A 22,850-nucleotide genomic window follows, 5' to 3' on the forward strand; every position below is an offset into this window, starting at 1 on the left:
CTCGAAGTCTGTATTTCTAGTAAATTTAAGTATGCCATAAATATGTGTTAACTAAATTGATTTCTCTGACTTATAATATTCTGGCTTTTCATTTGCCTTGATAAATATTGATTTTATTTATATACTTTGAACTTTGAATAGGTTAGTTATCTGGGAATAGAGCAACTGTGTTTTACACTGCTTGAATATTCATGTTTACTTTTAGAATCCGTATCCATAATTTATCAAAGTTAAAGCAGATTTGTAAAAGCAATGATACAAAAGATTGAGATGGTGGTCTAAAATCCTTTATCTGCAGTTCTGAAATCCCCAAAGCTCTGAAAGTTGAAAAATGCCTGACGAGGGGATGGGAAGCCAATTATAGTCTTTGTTAGTGTGAATATTCATATATTTTGCTTCAGGGTGCTGCCCCAGGAGACCCTGCTGGGATGGTATGTAATATACAGTGTGAGTATCACATCGCCTTTCTAAGATTCAAACATTTCTAAATCTCAAACCACATCTGGTCACACATAAGGGATTATGAACCTGTACTGACCTGATGGTGTCCTAAAGACAATTCAATTTAGTATTTTGTGGTGAAGGCTTGTTTATGGGCTAGACAGATTATCTGAAACCTTGCTGTGAAGACTGTTTACACCACATCAACGGTAAATGGCAAGTCCAGTGGGAGTGGCTCTTTCTAGCATATAATGCAGTAGGAGAAGAGGGCGTGTTGGGTGCGAATGGTAAATTATAAATTACACGGCTTCCCTGCTCCTCCTGGGTGACATTAGCACTGTGTACTTAACAGGCCTCCCTGGTCAACACTTTTTTTTTTTTAGTTAAAACAACCTGAAAATATACCATATACCCTTTTGCTTCTCTCTCCATCTCCCCCACCTTCTTGAACTTACTGATTACCCCTATGATTTCTAACATTTTATGTGACATTTTTAGGGTACAGGCATCCACTGTGTGGGCACTTAAGTGGTACTGGGTCTACCCTGAGAGGGCATGGACTCCCTGACCCAATATAGACTGAGTGCCAGGTGAGGGTTTAAGGGGTAGACTTCAGAGAAGGGAGACAGAGGGATAGGTCTCTAACAGTGCTCAGGAATGCCTCTGTACAGCGGTGCCTCTTCCAGCTGCACAGACAGTGTTTTAGATCTTGAGATACAGGATGACAAGTCAGAGGCACCAAAGCTCTCCTGCTCATCCTCATCCTCTGACTCAAGGCCATAACGTCTCCAGCTGCTCTGAATGGCTTCCAGGTGTGCGTTGTTCAGGGGCAACCACAGCCTTGAGTTTGGCCAAGGAGAGGATTAAACAGCTCAGCTTCTCAGAAAAAAAAAAAAAAAAAAGATCTTGAGATACTGCCTGTGTAGAATGTAATCATGGTTTGCAGTTCCTAGTATGATTTCTATTTCCCCTCAGTGTTAACTTCTAGTCTGCTGGTTGCTGTAGGGCAGAACAGCGTAGAGGATGAGTACAAGGGCAGTGGAGCTACACAACCTTGGGAAGAGAACTCAGTACCCCTGGGCTCCACTTTCTTCATCTGCAAAATAGGAACAATTTGGAGACCTCCTTGTAGTGTTGTTACAAAAATGAAATACACACCTGCTGCATCTGAAGCACACAGTCAAGGGTAGCTGTTACTCTATAGCCTAGGTTCACGGGCAGCATCTGCTTGATGATTTGGTGGTATCACCAGCTGTGATACCTTACAGACAGGCATTACCTGTTTGTTTTTTAAATCAGGGAACTGAAATTCATATATATCGAATGTTGCGAGGTGCATGGCACTGGGCTCAGAGCTTTCCCTAAATCATGTCTTAATTCTCACAACTCTTAGGGCATATATTCCTATCTCTGTTTTGCTGATGAGGAAACTGAGGTTCAGAAAGGGTAGAAAACTAGACCCCCAGTGGGTCAATAATGGGTTTGATATTTGAGTCAAGATTTGTCAGCCCCCAAAGCACAGACTTTTCCCATCACACAACTCAAAGTCACTTGGCATTAAAGCCACTGGCCCCATAATGGTGTGGACATTTTATTTTCTGTAGAAAAGAAGGTCCTTCTTGGCCTCTCTTTTAGAAAATTTTTCATTAAACATTTTCAAAATCCTTATTCTTTACACATCTATAGTTTTCTATTCCACATTAAAGAGGGATACATTTAAGTAAAAAATAACTCAAAATGGTTTGCCTTACTGATAGTCATCAACATATTACAAAGCTTAATATTTTATGAAGTGTCCCAATCATATTTTAAAGTTGTGATTTCTTTACATTATCTTATCTGAGTTTAATTTGGGGAGATTTGATCAGAAGACCTGAAATTCTAATTAGAATTAGTCATGCTTGGGGGCAAAGCATAGTTTAATTCTATTGTTTATTCATTTTAGTGATGAATAGTAAAGACTTTTCCATTACAATTCTTTCATGGCTCTTCTGCTCTGAATTTCTTTTGCAGTCTCAAAAGCCAACTTGCAAGAAAAGGATACCGAAATAGAAGTAGATGAAGTCTTTTGGAATACAAGGATTGTACCGCTTTTGCATGAATTAGAAAAGGGTAAAAAAAAAAAAAAAAAGCAGTTTCTGTTTTAATCAAAAATATTTGCAGTTATTTATATGTTCCCCATTGCCCTGATATTTTTAGTACACTTTGACATTTTTCTGAACATGTTCAAAAACAAAGTCATCTAATTATTTACCCAGTAATGTGTTTGTTAAATATTACATTTTGTAAAACAAATCTTTAGTGAGTAAAATTATACTTTAAATGCACCAAGAGAGCTGACTTCTAAAAATTCCCCTTGTGATGTAGATTAATTTTCATTTCCTCTACCTGAGGAAATGCTGGTTTACCTCTCTAGGGTAGCTGTTCATACTCAAGAAAGAAAAATATTAAAACAAATTTCAGTCCTCTGAAACTGAGTCTCATAGACTGGCCTCCTTGGCAGGTGTGTCATGGTTTTCCCGGTCCAACTGTGTGCATGTCCTAGTCTCCTGAGGTCGAGGACATCTGTCAGGAACGCTACTCACAGCATGGGAAGTAGCCTGGGACGTGCCCAGCCCTTGCACTCTGAAGAGCTCCAGAAGTGAATGTCTACAATTGATGGGTCCCTGGCAGGATGTGGCAAGCTTGTCAGGGGATGACCCCACTCCACCCCAACTTTCTCCCCCTTTGCAGCTCCTTGGGGATTCCATTTCTGAAGCTGAATCAGGCTTCTCTGGATCTGTGATCACAGCCTTGGGGCTAAGCCCACTGCCTGGCACACAATGCACAGTAGGCCCTTACTAGGAACTGTGGATGAGCAAACCAGCATGATGGCCACAGAAAGCGTTCTAGGAGAAGCAGGGTAAATAAATCCTCCTGGGAAACCAAATAGGGAGTTGTGCAAAAGGTCTAACTCCTAAAAGTTTCAAATGACCTCATCCCTCCTTGGCTCTCTGTTGGTGCTTGGCTGTGGTCATGGTTAATAGGGGAGCCCTGGGCAGGGTTTCTGGTCCTGGTGCTGCTGTTAACTAAACATGTGGGGGCTGTGGGGAATCACCTAATCTCTAAGCACAGTAATATCCTCACCTGCCAGATGAGTAGGTGGATGAGACTAGATCATCTCCAAAGTCCTCTGCAGCTCAAAATCTTAAGAACGTGGATGTGGTGACTTTTTCTCGTCTAGAATTACTCATTTTCACCCTCACGTTGTGTGCCAGTTAACTTTGGGCCCTTTATTTTAGGAGATGTGTGCAAAAACTAGTCAGAAGAACAATGAGTCTGGGTAAAGGTTTAAAGAGAAAGCGTATTAGGAAACATTCAATGGGGAATAAGTCAGTATCTATTGCAAAGGCCTGTCATGGAAGAAGTCTTCATTCAGCCTCAAGGATTTAAGAGGGCTCTGAAGGCTCCATCCACCATGTACATCAACAGAGAATGTAGCTCCATCCACCATGTACATTCAAACAGGGGATTTGAAATATGGATGGCTCTCCCTTCTCAGAAGGATTAGTAAGCACTGAAGTGTGGCATCTCTCTCCCTAGAAAACTTGAAGAACAGCAGATGCTGCCCAGGCTGCATTAGTTGACCCCTTGAGATTCTTTTCCTTTTTTTAACCTTTTCTTTTGACGTAATTTCAGACTTGCAGAAATGTTGCAAGAGTAGTACAAAAAATCCTGTGTATGCTTCACCCACATCCCCCCCCGACATTACTGTTTCACCAGATTTGCTTTATTAATCTCTCCCTGCCTTTTTCTCTTTCCCTCCCTTCCTCTCCCTCTCTTTCCCTACGTGCCCCCACCCCTCCATATGCACACATTGTTTTCTTCTTTTTTGAACCATTTGGGAACAAATTGTCAACATGATGTCCCATATCCCTAAGTACTTTGGCATGTATTTTTAGAAACAAGGGCATTCTCTTATATACCAGGAAATTACCATACAATACTATACAAATCCTACTCAGATTTTGCCAATTGTCCCAATAATTTCCTTTATAGAAAAAAAAAAAAATCCTGGATCACAGGTTCCAATCATTTGTCATGTCTCTTTTATGCTCTTGACTTACTTGGGTTTGTTGTGTTTTCCTACAGAGATCCAGGTTAGGCATTTTGGGCAGGTATATCACCTAAGTGATGCTGTGTCCTTTGCAATGCCTGTGTCAAGAGGCACATGACACTGATTTGTTTGGTTGCTGGGGATGTGAACTTTGTTTTTTCCTCTCTTTTTTTTTTTGGCCAGGGTCAGGGTGGGGATGGCTAGCTGGTCTGGGGATCCAAACCCTTAACCTTGGTGTTATCACGGTGTGCTCAAATCAAGTGAGCTGACCAGCCAGCCCTGGATGTGAACGTCGGTCACTTAGGGAGGGTGGTATCTGCCAGGTTTATCCACTGTAAAGTTGCTAATATTCCTTTTGTAATTAATAAGTATCTTGTGGGGAGAAGTTACTTTGAGATTATGTCACTCTTCAGTTCTAATGAAAGTTTTACCCACTAGCTTTAGCCCCTTGGGAATCTTGAAAGTGCTTAGATTCGAGTTGTCTTTTGAGGTTATATGGCATTTATAACAAACTAATTGGTATAAAGGGTTAATTTGATCAATAGTTTAAAATTTGATGCTTGAGCCTTCCTTTTTAATTTCTCTTAAAGCTAAAACAACTACTCTTGAGTCATTCCCACCAGGCTGAAGAGTTTATGGAGGGAAGTGTTAGAAAAACATCTTGAGGACCACCCACTGCCAATGAGCGGCCCAGGGACTGGACTTAGGGTTTGTGGAGAAACTGCCAGTCACAGAAAATAAAACAAAACCAGTGTTTCATACAATAGAATTCAGGTTTTTCCCTTTATTTAAAGTTAGTCTAAGTCATTTCCCATCAATTCATTTATTTAAGGGCATAACTGAAAGATATTGAAGGTTACTTAGCTATTCAGGTTTAAAATTTTTTCTTAGATGTTATTGTTGAAAAGAGCTAAAAATGGCCTGAGTCATTTCCTTCTGCCGGCACACACTTCCTCTATGCGGGCTTCTAAGAGCATGTTATGGTATTTATTTAAGATTGGTTTCCTACTTTTAAATTTTGTGATGGAATCTATCAGAGATAATATTTTCCAACAGAATGCCTTATGCCTTGGGTTCTTTTATTTCCCCGCGTGTTCCATTGTGCGTGCTACTTTACTTCATCGTATGCCCATTAGTATGGCTATTACCTTCCTCCAAATCATAATTACAGATAAGATGTTCTAGGTCTCCCTGTTTCCTAACTAAAGTCTTCTTTTTATTCTCTTCTTTCCTAATAACCACCTCTAAATAATGGTGGGTTTAGTGACATTTTAAGCTTTTGTTTTATTAGAGACCTCTTTTCTCAGATGATGAGCAATGTTCTCATAGAAAAATATTGGTAATTGTTTCCAGCAATAGATATATTAGAAAATGAATATGTATGAAATTTGTTACAGGTTGTCTGTATAGTATTCTCACTGTACCATGAGCTGTTGATACAGAGATGTGTAAGACATGGGTCCTACTCACTTAGCATGACATCTGTTTGAGGACTCTGGGCATATACCACAACACACACATGTATGTATGTGAAAAATTAGCAATAAACAGCAAGATCAAGGGTTCAGATCCCTATACTGGCCAGGAGCCCCCCCCCCCCAAAAAAAGAGGAAAAATAAATAAATAAATAACAGTACAAGGTAGCATTTGTTGAATCTTGAATAGTGCATCTTTTCTGGAGGAGCCAGAGCCTTGAAGGACGAAAAACTGTAGGAATGAGGGCAAGAAGAATATTCTAGGCCAGTGGCACTGTGCCAAAAAGGGTTGAAGGTCAAATGCAAGTGAGACTGAACAAAGCACAGGTGGAGGTGGAGGGCATTTGGAATATAAGAAACCAACTGAAACAGGTGGCAATTCCGTTCTTTCATGCACTCTCTGTAGGACTGTGTATTCTAGATAAGCTAACTGACTGATGGTAAATAAGTCAACATGGAGGAGATGGATCAAAGAGATGAAAAAAGTTGGGTGGATGGAAGTGATAAGAGAAGGGAAAAATATAGTTCAGGAATTTGAAGATATCCAGAGAAATAATGACCTTAATAAGTGTTACTTTACTCTCTTTGCTCTGACAGAAGAAAACATTGAAACGATTTATGCTGCTTGCACACAACTTCATCATGCTTTAGAACAAGGAAACATGCTTGGAAACAAATTTAAGAGAAGAAGTATTCTCCTGAAGACTCTATATAAACTAGTTGATGTTGGTTCAGACTTGCTCAGCCTTAAACTCGCAAAAATTATTCTAGCAGTAAGTTTTTCTTTCCTCCGGTCTAGTAGACTATATAGCACATAAAACTTTTGTTTAATGCTTTACTTGTAAATATTACAAAGAAAATTAGAAATGAAGTGTATTTGTTTAGAATTTTGAAAAAAAATTAAGGTAATAAACTGACATTCCAGAATTTGACTAGAAAGTATTATCTAAGGAACTAAGGCTAAGTACATAAACCATGTTCAAACAGACTGTTACATTTGGACTGACTGTGTAAAAAAAAAAAAAAGAAAAGAAAAAGAAAAAGGTAATAATAGGCAAATATGTTCAAAACAGTTGCTCAATTAACCTGGTTGGAGATCAGTGTCACACCGTGCAGGCTGCGATTTCTGCCCTGTGGTTTCTGCTTGATTCTGTCATATGATTTAATAAATAACTTAAAGTCATTTAGGCTATGGATACAATGGCCAAGTGCTTTATGAACCAGTGTGAAACAGAAAAATGGCTGCATTTGGTCATGGGAAGGTACCTCAGTGGTCACAGAAGGTTCTCATAAGATGTGAGAAGAAAAGGCCAGACACCAAATAAAAGTTTGCAGAAAATCTCTTGAACAAAATGATACCATTGTTTGCAGGGAACACTTTGTTGTCACAGCCATAAACAGTTGTACCCAAAAGATAAGCCACAATTATTATAGTTCATTCTAAGAGAGCTGCTAAAACAAATGAACGAAGCTTTGTTTACCTGGTTTCACAAAAGTAAAAGCCTTAGGTTGACACGCCACAATTCATATAATATAAAAATCTTAAAGTACACAGTGAAGGTAAACCTTGCGTACTTACCAATAATTTAATAAGAGTGTCCACCATTTCTTTTGATAATGAAATCTTTCACAAAGCAGAATATTCTGACTATATATATTGTATAATTTTGGGGGGAAGATACTTTCTTATTTAGCTGTCATCCTAAACTATTTACTCTCTTTTTAGAAATTGTGATATGTGACTCAGAAAGGAATATTTTTTTTTTTTAAGGGTAAGGGGATCTTAACCTTTGACTTGGTGTTGTCACCACCACGCTCTCCCAAGTGAGCTAACCGGCCAACCCTATATAGGGATCTGAACCTGTGACCTGGGTGTTATCGGCATCACACTTTCCCAAGTGAACCACAGGCTGGCCCCTGCAATATTTCTTTGAAATAGTGATTTCCCTGTATTTCATTCCAGGGCTCTACTGGTGTAGCTTCCCTGGCAGGACCCAGACTGCTAGCTGCCCCAGGATTGCCTTTGTTTTTTCATCTGTATCCTAGACATTTTGTTTTATACCAAGCCGAAAAAAGAAGAAAGAGAAATGAATGAATTCATAATGCTTTGCAGAGGTTATATTATCTTGGTTATTAATGGTGTCATTCAAATTAATTATGTACATGGCACAATTTAACTATTTTAGGGCAAAATGCTAAGTGATCTGCTAGGCAGTGAACACATTCTGAGTTGAACATGTGATTAGATAAAGCCATCTTTGTGATATTGACTGCCTTGCTGAATCAGGGCAAGATTCTCCAGGCTAAAGTCTAAAATCCAGAATGGGGTAGGTTTGCCTTCTGATTAACTATGAAACCACAAGGTCAAAAGAGGCTTTCAAAGCCATCAAACCCAAGTTTCCATTCACTGCCTGAATCTTTTACAACATTCTAGGCAAGATCCTATTTAGTTTAGGCCTTGGTGATGGGGCTTTATGTTAATTTTAAAAGGACCACATCTTAAGAACTGTTGAAGAAGAAAAATCAGCAAAAACTAAAGATACATGAGACTAAGAAGCTTTTCACAATTTCTCCTCTTTCTGCCAATATTTATCCCATCTACCAGATTAGTATTATAATTCAGACATTTAAAATTCTTTCTATGTTAAAAACATTCAGTGAGCATGTTAGTTGTTCTGATTTCCTACACTCTGGTTAAAGGGTGGTTGCCAGGCAGCCATTTTAATTTTAGCCTTTGTATCAAAAAATCTTACAAAAATATATCAGTCTATATTAAGATTTTTTTTTTTTTTAAATGACTGGTAAGGGGATCTTAACTCTTGACTTGGTGTTGTCAGCTCTCCCAAGTGAGCTAACCAGCCATCCCTATATAGGGATCCGAACCCGTGGCCTTGGTGTTATCAGCACCACACTCTCCCATGTGAGCCATGGGCCAGCCCTATATTAAGATTTTTTTTTTAAAGAACACAAACATATATACAGTATTAATGCAACTATATTCAGGAGGGGAAAAAATCTAGCACCCTATGCACAGGGGAAAAAAACAGAAAAGAAATACTAGTATGTCAGCTTTGATTATATATAGTGGTAGTATTATGAGTGATTTTTAAACTCATACTTTAATTTGCCAGATTTGCTTTAAATAGAATAAACTGCTCTTTTTAACCTAATAAGAAAATTACCCTACCACGAGAACCTGCTTTGTCCGGGGACTCTTCTTGACCCCGTCCCCTGGGCTGGCACTGCAGCAGGAGAGACAGGAAACACAAGTGCCAAATAGGGTGGCAGGCACTGTGGGAAGAAAATAAAGCAGGGTAAAGGGAGTGCAGAGTGATGGGGGAAGGGTTGTATTTGTCTATATTCCTTCCATATAATATTTTATTTTCATGCCTTAAAGTCATCATTTATAGTTGTCAATGGGGAAGTTATAGGAATTTGCTTTGAATGTAAACTGACTTTATAGTGGGCCTGAAAATTGTGGGTGTCGTTCTTTTAACTTTCTTTTTTCCTTTTCTTTTTTTGTTCTGTTTTGATAAAAACTCTGACACCAGTTTTTTGTTGTTGTTGTTGTTGTGACTTCTTGCTAAAAATGTAAGACTTGGGTGGGGGAGGGGTGAAATGACTTGTATTCATTCATTTATTCAAGTTTTCTTTTTTTCTTTCTTTTTTTATTTCTTTCTTAAATGTATGGTTATCTTTTCTCTCTGTGGTAGTTTTGTTTTGTTTTGTTTTGGGGGCAGGGGAGCTGGCCGGCACAGGGATCAAACCCTAGACCTTGGTGTTGTCAGCACTACACTGTAACCAACTGAGCTACCCAGCCAGCCTCAACAAATTTTCTTCAGTATGAAGCACATGTTACATACCATACATGGTTTTGACCTCAAGGACTCACAGTCTAGTGGAAGATAGTCAACTGATTCAAATACATCCCCAAATCCTAAGAACAATATGTATTTCCATTGATATAGAAATGTTTTTTGTTTTTTTAAAGTCAGCTTATCTTCTGGGTTTTTAAACAATATTGTTTTAAGCACTTAATCATTAAAAAAAAAAAAAAATTTAAGTTCTCATTTCCTTTTTTCCTCCTGAGAACAGAAGGAATCTCCATTCTGCCATGTGTTAACAGTTTCCAAGGCTTCCACACCAGTGCTTCTCAGACTTCAATGTGCACATGAATCCCTGGGGATCTTGTTAAAATGCAGATTCTGAGTCAGTAGGGTTGGGTGGGGCCTGAGATTCTGCATACAGGCCCAGGTGATGCCCAGAGGGTTCTGTGACCTGTCTGAGACTTTGTAGGGTTGCTCTGATATAACTGATGTGAAGGGCCCAGTGCAGAAGGCAGGAGGAGCACACAGAAGCTGCTCCATGGACGGTTCTCCCTTTGCCCCTGCAATGGGGCTGACCATATCTGTCTTGGGATCTTCTGCAGTGAACAGCACAGTGCCTGGCACACAATAAGTGCTCAGTAAATAAGTGTGGATCGAACACAGAATGAATTCCTAACAAATATGTCTGACAAATTCTTTTCTTAAAACTAACTGAAAACTCATTAATAAATAGTATTAAAGATAATTTTAAAGATAGTTTTTAATAAAAAAATAACAAGCTATATGCCATTCTTTTCACACAGGAACATTTATTTGTTCAGATGACCTCATTCCTGTAAACATATTTTTACACTGTTGCAATGATGGCACACAATGTTTCTGTCTAAGTTTTTCTCTTTAAACAGTGTTCACAATTTTACTTTTTTATGACTGCTTAATATGAATATTATTGATGTTCCACAATTTATTAAACTATTTATTCTCTAATATTGGACATCTAGGATATTTTTTATTTTTATTTTTACTACCTTTAGATAAATACTCAGCTAGTTTAGACCATTTCATTCAGTTAGTCTTCCTATACTGTGCTTTTTTAAAAAGTGTACTTCCTCAATAGCCCCTATGTTTAATTTACTTAGATATTTTTATATGATTTAGAAGGTAATTTTAAACTTTGGATGTTACTTGTGATTATCTCAAAGCATTGTAGAAGTAGTCTTAAAATAATATATGTATTATCTAATAAAACAGTATTATTTTTAATTTTCTTTTATGTAAATAGTAAAGAGGATTATACTTTCCCTTTTTATTTTCTTACCTTCACCTCCACTATGTATCGTTTTCTAGATTAGTTTGATCTGAAATTTTGGTATCCATCTTCCTTTACTTTTGTGTTTTAAAGCAATTGCTCCATATAATTAAATTTATTAATGTTGTCCTGCCCCCTTTCTTCCTCATATACTCTTTTAAAAGTAACTAATAATCTCACATATAAATGGGAGACTTTATGAAGTAAGAAATAAATGCTTGTCATTAAATTGTTTTTACTCTAAAGAACATTTATCTTATATTTACTAAAATTGAATTAATAGATACCATAGTTGGCAAATATATGGCTAAACTTTTCAAAGCTGATGTCTTTAAAACTTTTTCTTATGTTTAAAAATACTGTTTTAAAATACTATTGTTGTACTTTGTTGTTGTTATACAAGTTGAATTTAGCATTCACTTTTATTTATTTACTTATTTTTGCTGGCCGGTACAGGGATTGAACCCTGGACCATGGTGTTATTAGCACCACACTCTAACCAACTGAGCTAACCGACCAGCCTGCATTTGCTTTTAAAATATATGTTAGTGTAAAAAGTTATGGTATGTCTTTATTTCCCTCTGCAATAGAAATGTGTTTTCTTTTTCTGCAGCTTAAAGTAAGTAGAAAGAATCTCCTTAATATCTGCAAACTTATATTTAAAATTAGCAGGAGCGAGAAGTATGATTCTGTGATTCGAAACGACAGCATTCTGGGTGAGTATTATTCAGTGACACCACTGACCAAATGCTGCACTTGAATACAAGTGAAAAGTTTGGGGATTAAATTTATAGTTAATGACAGTGGGAATATTATATATTCCAGTAAAATGCAGAAGTTGCGTGATGCTTACTTTTGCTCTGTCCTCTGTGTTTTCACATTCAGTTTAATGTCTCCTTTTGGATGCTAGTAGGATAGTCTGCTTATTGTTATTATTATTTTTCCCCAGTGTCTATAGTAACATCTGACTTTACAAAGTGTTTCCTTTTAAAAAATTCATTTCCTGGACTTGGACTTGTTATTAGAAAAATGTATTTGATGTAATTGACATTTTTAGTCTTTTGATATAATAGGAATGGGTAAAAACTGAAAGACGTCTATAACTCTTCCAGAAATCTGACATCAAAATGTTTCAAATATGTAGGTAGAAAAGTTTTATTACATTTTAACTACCTAGCTAATAATGCCTAATTCTTGTCATACTCCTAAGTAATTAAGATGCTTAAATAGTTACCTAAATGGAAATCTTTTATGAATTAGTATTGCTGATACAGAGAAGGCAGCATAATGTAAAATGTTTTGAGTCCTCTTTTTGCAAGATAGGATAATGATCTCTTCGTCTTTTTTTAACCCCAGCAGACAGGGACAAATCCAGTACTGAAAGAAATGTCTAACATTGAATCAGCTAATTGAGAATTGTAGACTGAAAACAAAGAAAGATTCTGGAAAATGATGACATTAATAAAATTAAATGTGAGATATGCACTATCAACCTTATCAGCATTGCCTGGTTTACTTCTAAAACCTAGTAGTTGTATGTTATTGGGATGAATGTTCTGAAGTTGACAGGAAAGGGTGGATGTTATACTGAAACTATTCCTTTCTATGCTGATTGAGATTTTAAAAAGAAAATTCCTATCTCTTGATTAGTTTCCCATTAATACAGCAACAAATGTATTCTTAAAGGTTTGATGAACTCTAACTCTTAAATTGCTTTAAATTATTAGTGTTCTACACAACTCAGAATTTTGTAACTAAAAATAAAGGCTGGTAAACAATAATAATAAGAGGCAAGGAATGACATTTAATTAAAAGAATACTTTCTTGTTTATATATTAATAATCCCATCATTTTTCTGTCATTAACTGTTGTAAAGATTTGCCTTAACTAAAAGTAAGCTTTTCTCTTTATATACCATGTGAGTAATCCTTAACAAGCATTTGAATGTAGATTTTGACAAACATAGTTCACAAATTGTATTTGATGTTCGCATACAAGCACTTTAATATATTTCTCTCCAGCTGTTATACTCATATATTTATAATAATTCATCTTTTTGACAGACTCATTATTAGATGTACTGAGAAGTGAAGACTTGCAAACTAACATTGAAGCTTTTTTATACTGTATGGGTACTATAAAATTTATTTCTGGAAATCCAGGATTTCTCAGTGAAATGATCAGCAAAGGTGCTTTGGAAATACTGATGAATTTGATAAAGCAGATAAATGAAAACACCAAGAAATGTGGTACATGTTTGCTTAATTCGTGCCACTTGTTAGTCCAGGTGAGTATTTTATTTGAAAGGTGAGATATGTAAAATTAGTTTTCATGTTACCTAATACCAGTTCAGCCCATCAGACAGGTGGTTGTGTCTGGCCTCAGGGATCAAGGGCAATAACCTCTGCCCACCTCCTCTCCTCTTCCCCTCCCCCGCTGTGTGTGCCTGGTGCCCATTTTCCCTGGAAAGGCTATTCCAGGGCTCTTCATAGAGAAGCTCTCCATGCAGCTGACACACGTGGGCTTTCACTGCCCTACAGAGAAGGTAGGCCCAGAAGAAAGACAAAGTTGCACTTCTTTGCAAACAACTATACATTTTCATCAGAATTTTAACAGGCAGTTTATAATTTTGAGGACATGCCTGGACTGGAGATTGCTTATGATGATGGGTAGCTAATGTCAGGACTCTTGTATCTACAATAATACACAGAAGTTAATGATATTGAGTGGATAGTCATTGTGGTGAGCAGGGCCTGTATATAACACGGAGTCATGAGACTATAGGAATGCAGGTAACAAAACTGGATACCTTTAATATGACCAAAGCAGGAAGAAAAATTTTGTTATTGTTAGAGTTTTATTACTTCTTTTATGGCAGATTAAATTTCATAGTTAAATTATTTTCATTGGAGCTGCTCTACCTCTCATTTTCTTTTTTAGATGAGATTTTTACTCTTTAATAGCCTTTGTATATCAAATAATAGCATCTTTGATATAATAATTCATAAGATTTGAAATATGCTTGTCAATTAATGAAGATCCATTGAGCACTCTGAGTGCTCTATGCCATTGGGAAAGTGTGTTAAAAATTAGATTTAGGCCCTGCCTACAAGATGCTTAAAATATTTATGATGATTATTAATTTTGGACTTTGTGGTCTGTCTCCATTTTGAAGAGATTGTGAAAACCTCTTTTAGTCATGAATGATGCAAACTTCTAGTATGGTATGTTTTAGCTAGGAAGACTTAAGAAACATTATTTTCATTCTACCAGTGTTATTGAATCATTCAAATTTTTTCCTCAATGAAAACAGTTATTTCTGATTATATACCGATTATATTTACTGTTAAAATGCAGAAAAGTATAAAGAAGAATATAAAAATCACCTGAAATGTTCTCACTCTGAGATAGCACACTAATATACCTTTGACATTTTGGTAATCATATGTATACACACACACACATGAAGATGCTTCAAAAAGTTTGTGGAAAAATAGAATTTAAAGATAATACAAAATTTTCCATGAACTATTTTTTCTTTTGCGGCTAGCTGGTATAGAGATCGAACCCTGGACCTTGGTGTTACCAACACCACGCTCTCACAAATTGAGCTGATTGGCCAGCCCTTACCATAAACTTTTTGAAGTACCCTCATATGTACATATATACACACACTATCTGTTTGTATAGAGGAGTGTTGAGTGTTATTGTGACCAAAAAACATATCACATCAAGAAATGGGACCTCTGGTGTGCCATTAGCTATGGTGCATTCCTCTCTGTGTTCCTCTTTTCTTTCCTCTTTTCCTGGATTCAACATCCTCAGGTGCAGACTGACTCACCAGGTCAGATCCCCTTTAGCTCTCCCTAGAGGGGCGCTGGAGAACGTCCAATACAACTTACCACCTCCTGATGACAGTCGGTTCTGTGTCGTCTCCAAAGCTTTCCTTTGAACTGCGTAGGATCTCACCTGGGCAGGCCTCCGCCTGGGCCACAGCACCCACACCCTTGTCCAGCAGGAGAAAGTGGAGCCCACTACCGGCACTACTTGAGAATGTGCTCCTGATTTGGTCACCAAATGCTATTTGTATTAACCGTATCACTGTGTGTGTGTTTACAGATTTGGGGAGGAAGGACACACTATTTGAGGCTTTGTCACTTGCAGAATCCCCTGAACTGCACATTCCCTCACACTTAATTAAGACCAAGAAAATCTATTTTGTATCGTATGAATGATAAAATGTAAGCAACATGACTTCACTACAAGAGCAGATGAAAACCTCTATTCTTATGAATATGTAACACTGACTGACTCTTCACCAGCCAGTTCAAGTGCAAATTCAGCCAGACAGACCTGCCACAAGTACAATTGCTTGTTTACTCCAGCTTTCAGAACCTGGTACCTCCAGTTCATGAGGCTTTTTTTTTTTTTCCTCCTGGCTGGCCGGTACAAGGATTTGCACCCTTGATCCCCTGATCATGAGGCATTTTTTAAAGCAACTTCGTTCAGTTGAAAAAATAAATAAATTACTTGTGGTGGCTGTAATGATAATAAAATAGTATCTGCAAGCCAGAGAGAACATGACAAGGGCAAAAAAGTTAAAAGCAGGCAATGCTGGGTGGTGCGATTGCGTCTTCTTTATGACTTTCAACCTGGAGAATCTTAGTAGCTCTAGCACACATTTTGGGGACCTCTTATTACAAACCTTGTACAATTTAGCATCTGGCACAGTGCTAGAGCCATCCTGTTTCCCCAAAGCAGCCCTGTTGGAACCCAGTGAATGAGCTGGAGCCCATTGAATGAGTGGTAATTGAGAGCCATTCGCTTTCAGTTACTGCCATGTCTGCTCAGCCTCATCTCTTCACTGTAGATTCATTAGTTATGCATCTTCTGAAGCTGGACCCTGAAGGTTGTATAGGATTTGGGAAACTGGAACAAAGGGAAAAGGATGTTGAATACTCAAGTTGGAAATAAATAAGGTATGTTTGGGGAATGCTGAGGAGATAGGGCTCTCCAGGGCAGAAGGATTCTGGGGGAGGCATGGGAGATGAGATGCAGAGGGTACAGTCAGGGGTCTCGAGTACCAGGCTGCAGAGTATGAATTTGGGACAACAGGGAGCACTTGGAGCTCAGGGCATGGGGAGGATGAGATGAGATCAGAGTGGGAGAAAAATGAATGTGCGTAAGATATAAAACTGATAAAGGCCAAAAAGCTGGAAAACGGTGGGAGGAGGAGATGTCCATGGCATATGACAGATGGGAGGGTTAAGATCTCAGACACAGTAGCCCCAGTTAAGAGGTGTTCCTGCAGTTAGATTGAAGACTGATTATAATGGAGATAAAGGAGTGGGTGGGAAAGAAAAGCTCCTTCATAGCAAATGGACTAACGTGGCTTAGAGGAAAAAATACTAAAGTGTTGAGCTTTTGAAGGTTTTCTTTGTATTGTTTGTCATGTGTATGTATATGTATGTGTCTATGTGTACACTTGCATATATGTTTATCACTGCACAGCTGAAATCAAGAGACATTCATCTCACGAGTATTTGTGGAGTGGCTGCTCTGTGCCAGGCATGCCCTGGGTGGTGAGGAAGACAGTGGTCAACAAGATAGCTGCCAGTAAGACCTACTTTTTGCTGATCCCTGTGTCCAGATAATAGAAATCCAATGCCTTATTCTTCTCCAAAACCGTGGTACTTCCTCATGGTCAACGTTGCATTCAGTTCTATACATCAGACACATAATAGCATTTTGAGAAGGTTGAGATGTTCAGAGTAACTGTGGGGCCACCACCTGTGCACTGAGTCAAAGTATGCATACTCCAAGCTGGCAAAACTGGTGACGTGAGTTTGCATGTAAAATTATGAGTAAAGCAAGTTAAATTGTGCATATTCACTAAATTCTAGAATTCTAGAAGTTAGAGAGATCTCCCTGAAACTTGGGAAAGGAAAAATATGGGCTGGCTAGAAGGCAAGGCCCCAGAATGCCAGTAGTAAATTGCACCCCTGCAGAGGTGACACAGACAGAAATAGGGGTTTGTCAGTGCTGATCGGTAGTGGAGTCTCAGGAAGTGCTGGGCTTCATCTTTGACCTTTAAAGGCCAGCAATCAGGGAGGCATGATGCAGGAGCTGAGGACAATTCCTAGAGTCACCTCTGTCAGAAGCCTGTTTTGGTCTTCATGTCTGCTTCCTGGGAATAGCAAAGAGTCTTCTGTCTGCGTCATAATCACAACCAGGCAAAATTCCCCTGCTATCTCGTTTGTCCTCTGTGTCTTGAGAACATCATGTATGAAGCTGCTTTGCTATAACTGAAGAAAATCTCAATATACTCCCATGTATAGCTAGGTAATTTATAGGTATATAATGTAACTATTAAAACCCAGATTGACTTGAACTTGCATTCCTGCTTTTTTGGATTCATTGTATTTCCAACCTTTTTTTCTTTATAGCCTGACCCTGATTTTGAATTCAATCCTTAGAGGAATGTATTCTTTCCCTGCTTTAGACACACTATTTTTGAAGTCAGAACTGTTCTGCAGTACCCCAGGTAACATGATTTGCCTTCCCGACCCTCCTCCTGCCGCTGTTCCACTTTTCTGGCCTCTAAGCCTGCAAGCATCTCACCAGAGCCTCCTTCAAATCCAAATTCTTTCTCCCTTTTCAGTACCCCACCAGTGTCATGTTCTTCCTCTTTTCTAAGTGGAAGTTTCCCAGGAATGTTGATCCTTTCACCTCTTCAGTCCAGGCTCCATTCTTCACTTTGTTTTTAGAGTTTGTGGGGGAAAAAAAAGTGAACTAAAGAAGGATGACTCAGACAAATTGACCCTGGAGGGTTCAGAAAATGATGAAGGGGACAGCAATTTTCAGCTTGTGAGGTTTGCTTCCCATAAAGGAATACCCAGTGGTGTAACTCAGCACTCACCTGCCCAATTGGCATGACAGTTGGCATTCAGAGCCTGGACCCTTCTTCCCTTCTCTTCTATTTCTTGGGAAGGAGATGTCTGCAGGTGATCATGTTCTCCTCTGATTCCCCAAGGAGAGCAGATCTGAAGACTTGGGAAAACTCAGAGACCCCAAACATGGAATGCCTTGTGTTTTGAACTTGGAAATAAGAGACTAAGGAGGATGTGGTTGGGGAGAAGGTTGTCACTGTGATTGGAAGATGTGGCTTATAGCTGAGGCAGGCATGCTTTCTAATCCTGAACCCTCCAGTTAGATTTGCCCACCCAGTCCCAGGCCACATCTGTCCCTGGTGAAGCAAAGGGGCACACCCTGTGTTCTGATGGCAGCTTCTTCTAAACGAGGAGAGGGACCAGGAAGGGGCTGGGCTGCGGATACCTGCTTCCATATCCCAGGCTCACCAATCAGGAAGCGAGGGGAGGCATGTGGCCAGGAGCACCAGGCTAATGGCTGTCTCCTCAGCAGCAAGGAAGATCAAGGGTGGGAAGTAAATATCCAGGGCTACTGTTTTCAGGAGAGCCATTCACTTTCAATTACTGCCATGTCTGCTCAGCCTCGTCTCTTCACTGTAGGTGCATCAGTTGTGGCAACAAAGAAATGTCACTAACTTTAACATGTAATTATAAAAACCATTGTCATTGCTTGGTGGTTCTTAATGCATTATCTTTCTCAGACTCCTTTTCCTTATTTTGCCACATTTGGCATTCTATCTACTTTATATGACATTCAAAATTTCTCCTATACTGACATATGAAGGTATTTCACGAAGTTCATGGAAAAATAAAAGAGAGTACAAATTGTTCCATGAACCTTTTGAAGTGCCCTCCTATATAATAGCCTACTCATTTTGCCAAGGTAACTGACACAGAGGCAGTAAATGGAGAAACAGTGATAAAGTAGGGCATTGGGAATTTGAGGAGGACAGAACCACTTCTTGCTGAAGTACGACACCCATGGTAGGAATGTCCAAACAGGCCTCCATGGCCAGATATCAAATGTTATCAAGGATTATGAATTAGTATTACTTTCATAGGCATATATCTTTTTTAAAAAACTCCAGTAAAATGCTTAGAAATTTTTGGTACCAGTAGTTCCATTGGTTTCTTTTGTCTCAGCCAGACTGTACTAATCATATATGAGACAATATGAAACTTCTTGGGTTACCTCCGCTGATCTGGTTTTGGCATATATGTGGTCACAATTGCGCACAAATCCGAAAAATGAATGTGCTTTTATTAATAAGAGGGAAATGGTTTAGTTGAGGTTGGAAAATGGTGTGGCTTTGGTCTTAAATCATTTGATACTGTTTGCGGTCTCTGGCAGCTGTATTTATTCTTTCACATCATCAGTGGGAAGTGAACCATTTTGCAGTTGGCAGTTAAGTTGAGATAAAACTCGAGGGATCTTGGTTATGGATATTCCAGATGACTGAGAAATAAAATGAATGCTTTTACAGACAAACTCCAAATACAGTTGTGAAGGCAACAGACGAGGATTCAGAGGCCCAGGATGCCAGCCTACCTGGCAGTTAGACTGGAAATTAGACTTTCTGAGCTTCGGTTTTCTCATCTGAAATGGGGCACATAATACCTTTCCTGTCTGCCTCATGGGGTTGTTTTAGGGCGCAAATGAGATAAAACTAATGAGATAGCTTTATAACCCATAAAGTAGCTGCTCTGATCCTTTCCATAATAGCATTCGATATATAAAAATAAATAAAACTGAATCTTGATGCTAATTTTGGTTGAGGATGTGTAAAAACTTTCAAACTATTACTGGTGTATTTTTCAATTGCATTATGTTCCGAAGGTTTCTTTGAAAGCTATTTTTTTTTTTTTTTAATTGGGAAAATGTTTTTCCAAAGAACAATGTCATGATTGACGGTGAAGTTCCTGGGTTAGCTAAAAAATGTGTTTAACTTCTGATGCACCTAAACAGGAGTTCTGTGGTGGGCTATGAGCCACGAGCCCCTCTGATCCTGGGTCAACTCTTGTGGCTGGTTTTCTTCTAGGGCAGAATCTGGTGAGTACTGTGGGAACTGAGGCCTGTCATGGAGGAAGAGTGCAAAAGGGAGAGAGAGGACCATCCAGTCTGGAAATAAGCAGTGTACGGAGGCTGAGGTCGACTCAGCAGCCCTCCCCACCTTGCACCCGCCCCACTGCAGTAACTTCAGGGGAAGGGGCCGCAGTTGCTGGGCCTGTGTCATCAGATCTAAGTCAGGAGGGCCTCATATTTTAAGGCAAAGATTTCATATGTCTGCTAAGGTTTTTCAATTAATTAATAGTTGAAAACACAATTTTAAAATGATAATGAGTACCTAAGTCAATTTGGAAAAATAGATGGTAACTTTTTTGAGTCGTAATTTTGCTGTATTAAAATGATGTTTGAACCTTTACAAATTAGATTTCTCCCTAATATAATTTTTCCCTTTAAAATGGGTCTCCCAGTGTTGAGTGCACAATGAGAACTTTGAGGTCAAACTAACTCAATGTGAGGTAGGCAGCTTTGTCACACTCACTAGGCATTTTACCTGATTGAGTGTGGTACCTCCATGATCGAGGAATTTGGGGAACACACAGAGGAGAAGCTGCCTCAGAAAAAGTGGGCACCATAAGGTGATAGAGTATAACTCAGGTACTTTCCAGTAGTAAGTTATTAACTAGAATCACAATAGAATATTTCTTTCTTGATATATACCAAAAATTTAGGTCCCCCTTTTGTCCCAGACATCATCTAACAACTGTGAATAAGCAAGGACACACATTTTTTTAAAATCCTCTTTGTGGATTATCAGTTCCATTTTCTTCTCTTTTTTCTTCTTCCCACTGGTTGCCTTATTGCAAATTAGGAGATTGGAAAAATAAGAAATAAAACTCATGTTTTTCAGTTTTCTATTTCTTGGTGTAATGACACTTAAGAGGTTGGGAATTTGTTCTAGTAAATACTTTAGAAGCTAAACAGTAAACATAAATCTCTGTGTTCATTTCACTTACATATTTTTTATTTTTATTTTTTGGTGGTTGGCCGTAACTTATACTTTTTTTAAAGTAAAGGATTTGAGATGCCTTAAAAGATTATATACAATAAAAAAGAAAAATATGTGTCTAAGTAGAATTAGGAACAACATAAATTAGACAGTTAAGAAAGAAATGGATACATTTCTCCAAGCATAAAGCTTAGACTTTGTTTAATTCCTGCTTTGGGGGCAGGCCTGGTGGGTAGAAAACAAAGACTCTGCTGCAAAGGGCAGGACTCATTTATTTATTTATTGTCCTTTTCGTGACCAGCACTCAGCCAGTGTGTGCACCGGCCATTCCTATATAGGATCCGAACCCGCGGCGGGAGCGTCGCCCTCTCCCGAGTGCGCCATGGGCTCGGCCCAGGACTCATTTATAATTGTGCAAATATATCCCTACTCAACTAAGAGTTATTTGATTTTTAATTTTCACTCATATACAGTGAGCTCAAAAGTTCAAGCAAAGTTCAGAGTTAAGTGGGTTGACTTGGAACTCACCTTTACTGTTATTACATTGTTTAACTAGACTCTCCTCCCACCCATCTTTTTACATTTTTCCCAGAAAAACCCACTGGCCTGAGCATCCAGCACCCCCCACCCCCACCCTGCAGAGAAATTGGTGGCAGTCTCTCAAAATGGGGGTCTCAGGGCTGTAAGCTCTGGTCCACCCAGGCCTCCGCTGATCCCTGCACTTTCTTGCCAGGGTCTTCTTAAAGGGCAAGAGCTCCCTTTCCCTTCTCCTTGCCACTCCCTGCTCCTTCCCCCTCCCATCCACCCAGCCACCCAGCAGCTGAACATCATGGGCACACCTACTGTCCTCCGAGTAGAAAGAGGACTAAGCAATGGGTTGAACGCTAGAGGAGCTCATGGTGGGAGAGCAGGTGCAGGAAACAAGTGGGGATGATTCTGTGACGGGTGGAGGCACGGAAGGAATGATTTCCTAACAGGGAAGAGGAAGCGATTGCTTGGCCACTGAACAGTCTTCACAGAGGACAAGTGAGCCTGAGCTGGGAGATGGGGTAGGACATTCTGAGCGGAGGACATGGCCTGTTCGAAGGCATGGGATTGTGAACCCGCAAGGACAGCGTGTGGAGAGAGATGGCCGGTGTCGGGGGAGAGGGAGGACAGGGGGCGGAGGAGCTAGCTCGGAGGGGTGGGCTGGACTTCAGGGTGAAGAGCCTTTAGGATGTGGACTTGCCTGCTAGGCCTCAAGAAGTCGGAGTCGTCTTTGAGCAGGGAAGCTGGGGTTTTGAGACGCTGCTCCCGCTGGCCGCAGTGAGTGTCTGTGGGGAGATGAGCCAGACAGGGAGACTGTGGAAGGAGCCCATTGAGGGGGCTGTAGAGTTCGGCTGAGAGATGAGAGCCAGTGACCCCGGTGATGGGGAGGAGAGGTGGGACATGTGGTCAATCAGGTGTGGAAAGGGGGGAGAGCAGAGTTTAGGAGCCTGGGAAGAGCTGCTGTCATGAATGACAGGATGGGGAATGCACAAGGAGCCAGTCCCCCTGCAGAGTCTGCTTTTCTGTTCTGTCATCCATTAGTTTTTATTCCTGGGCTCCGTTAAAATCATCCTAAAATCAATGTATCTCAGAGATTCTGTCTGATTAACTCGTGGTTTTCTGTTCACACCCAGTTTTTCCTTTATATCATTCATTCCATCAATAAATGTTTATTGAGGGCCCACCGTGTGCCAGGCAGTGGACTTGGACTTGGGGTACCAAGTCCAATGGT

At 39.3% G+C, this 22,850-nt stretch overlaps 1 protein-coding gene and 1 non-coding gene across 2 annotated transcripts in view; one reads left to right on the plus strand and one right to left on the minus strand.

Annotated features, from left to right (window-relative positions):
• ARMC2 (armadillo repeat containing 2) overlaps positions 1-22,850 on the plus strand; it is a 112,258-nt gene that overhangs the window by 48,160 nt on the left and 41,248 nt on the right. The window contains exons 8-11 of the mRNA XM_063097778.1: positions 2,455-2,553; positions 6,610-6,785; positions 11,762-11,864; positions 13,212-13,435. Coding sequence (XP_062953848.1) covers positions 2,455-2,553; positions 6,610-6,785; positions 11,762-11,864; positions 13,212-13,435 — 602 coding nt within the window. The remainder of the gene's footprint in view (positions 1-2,454; positions 2,554-6,609; positions 6,786-11,761; positions 11,865-13,211; positions 13,436-22,850) is intronic.
• TRNAI-AAU (transfer RNA isoleucine (anticodon AAU)) lies at positions 11,593-11,666 on the minus strand. Its single transcript has one exon. It is a non-coding gene; the product is annotated as a tRNA-Ile (tRNA).

The sequence above is a fragment of the Cynocephalus volans genome, chromosome 5, assembly GCF_027409185.1.
Source record: "Cynocephalus volans isolate mCynVol1 chromosome 5, mCynVol1.pri, whole genome shotgun sequence".
Lineage (NCBI taxonomy): Eukaryota > Metazoa > Chordata > Mammalia > Dermoptera > Cynocephalidae > Cynocephalus > Cynocephalus volans.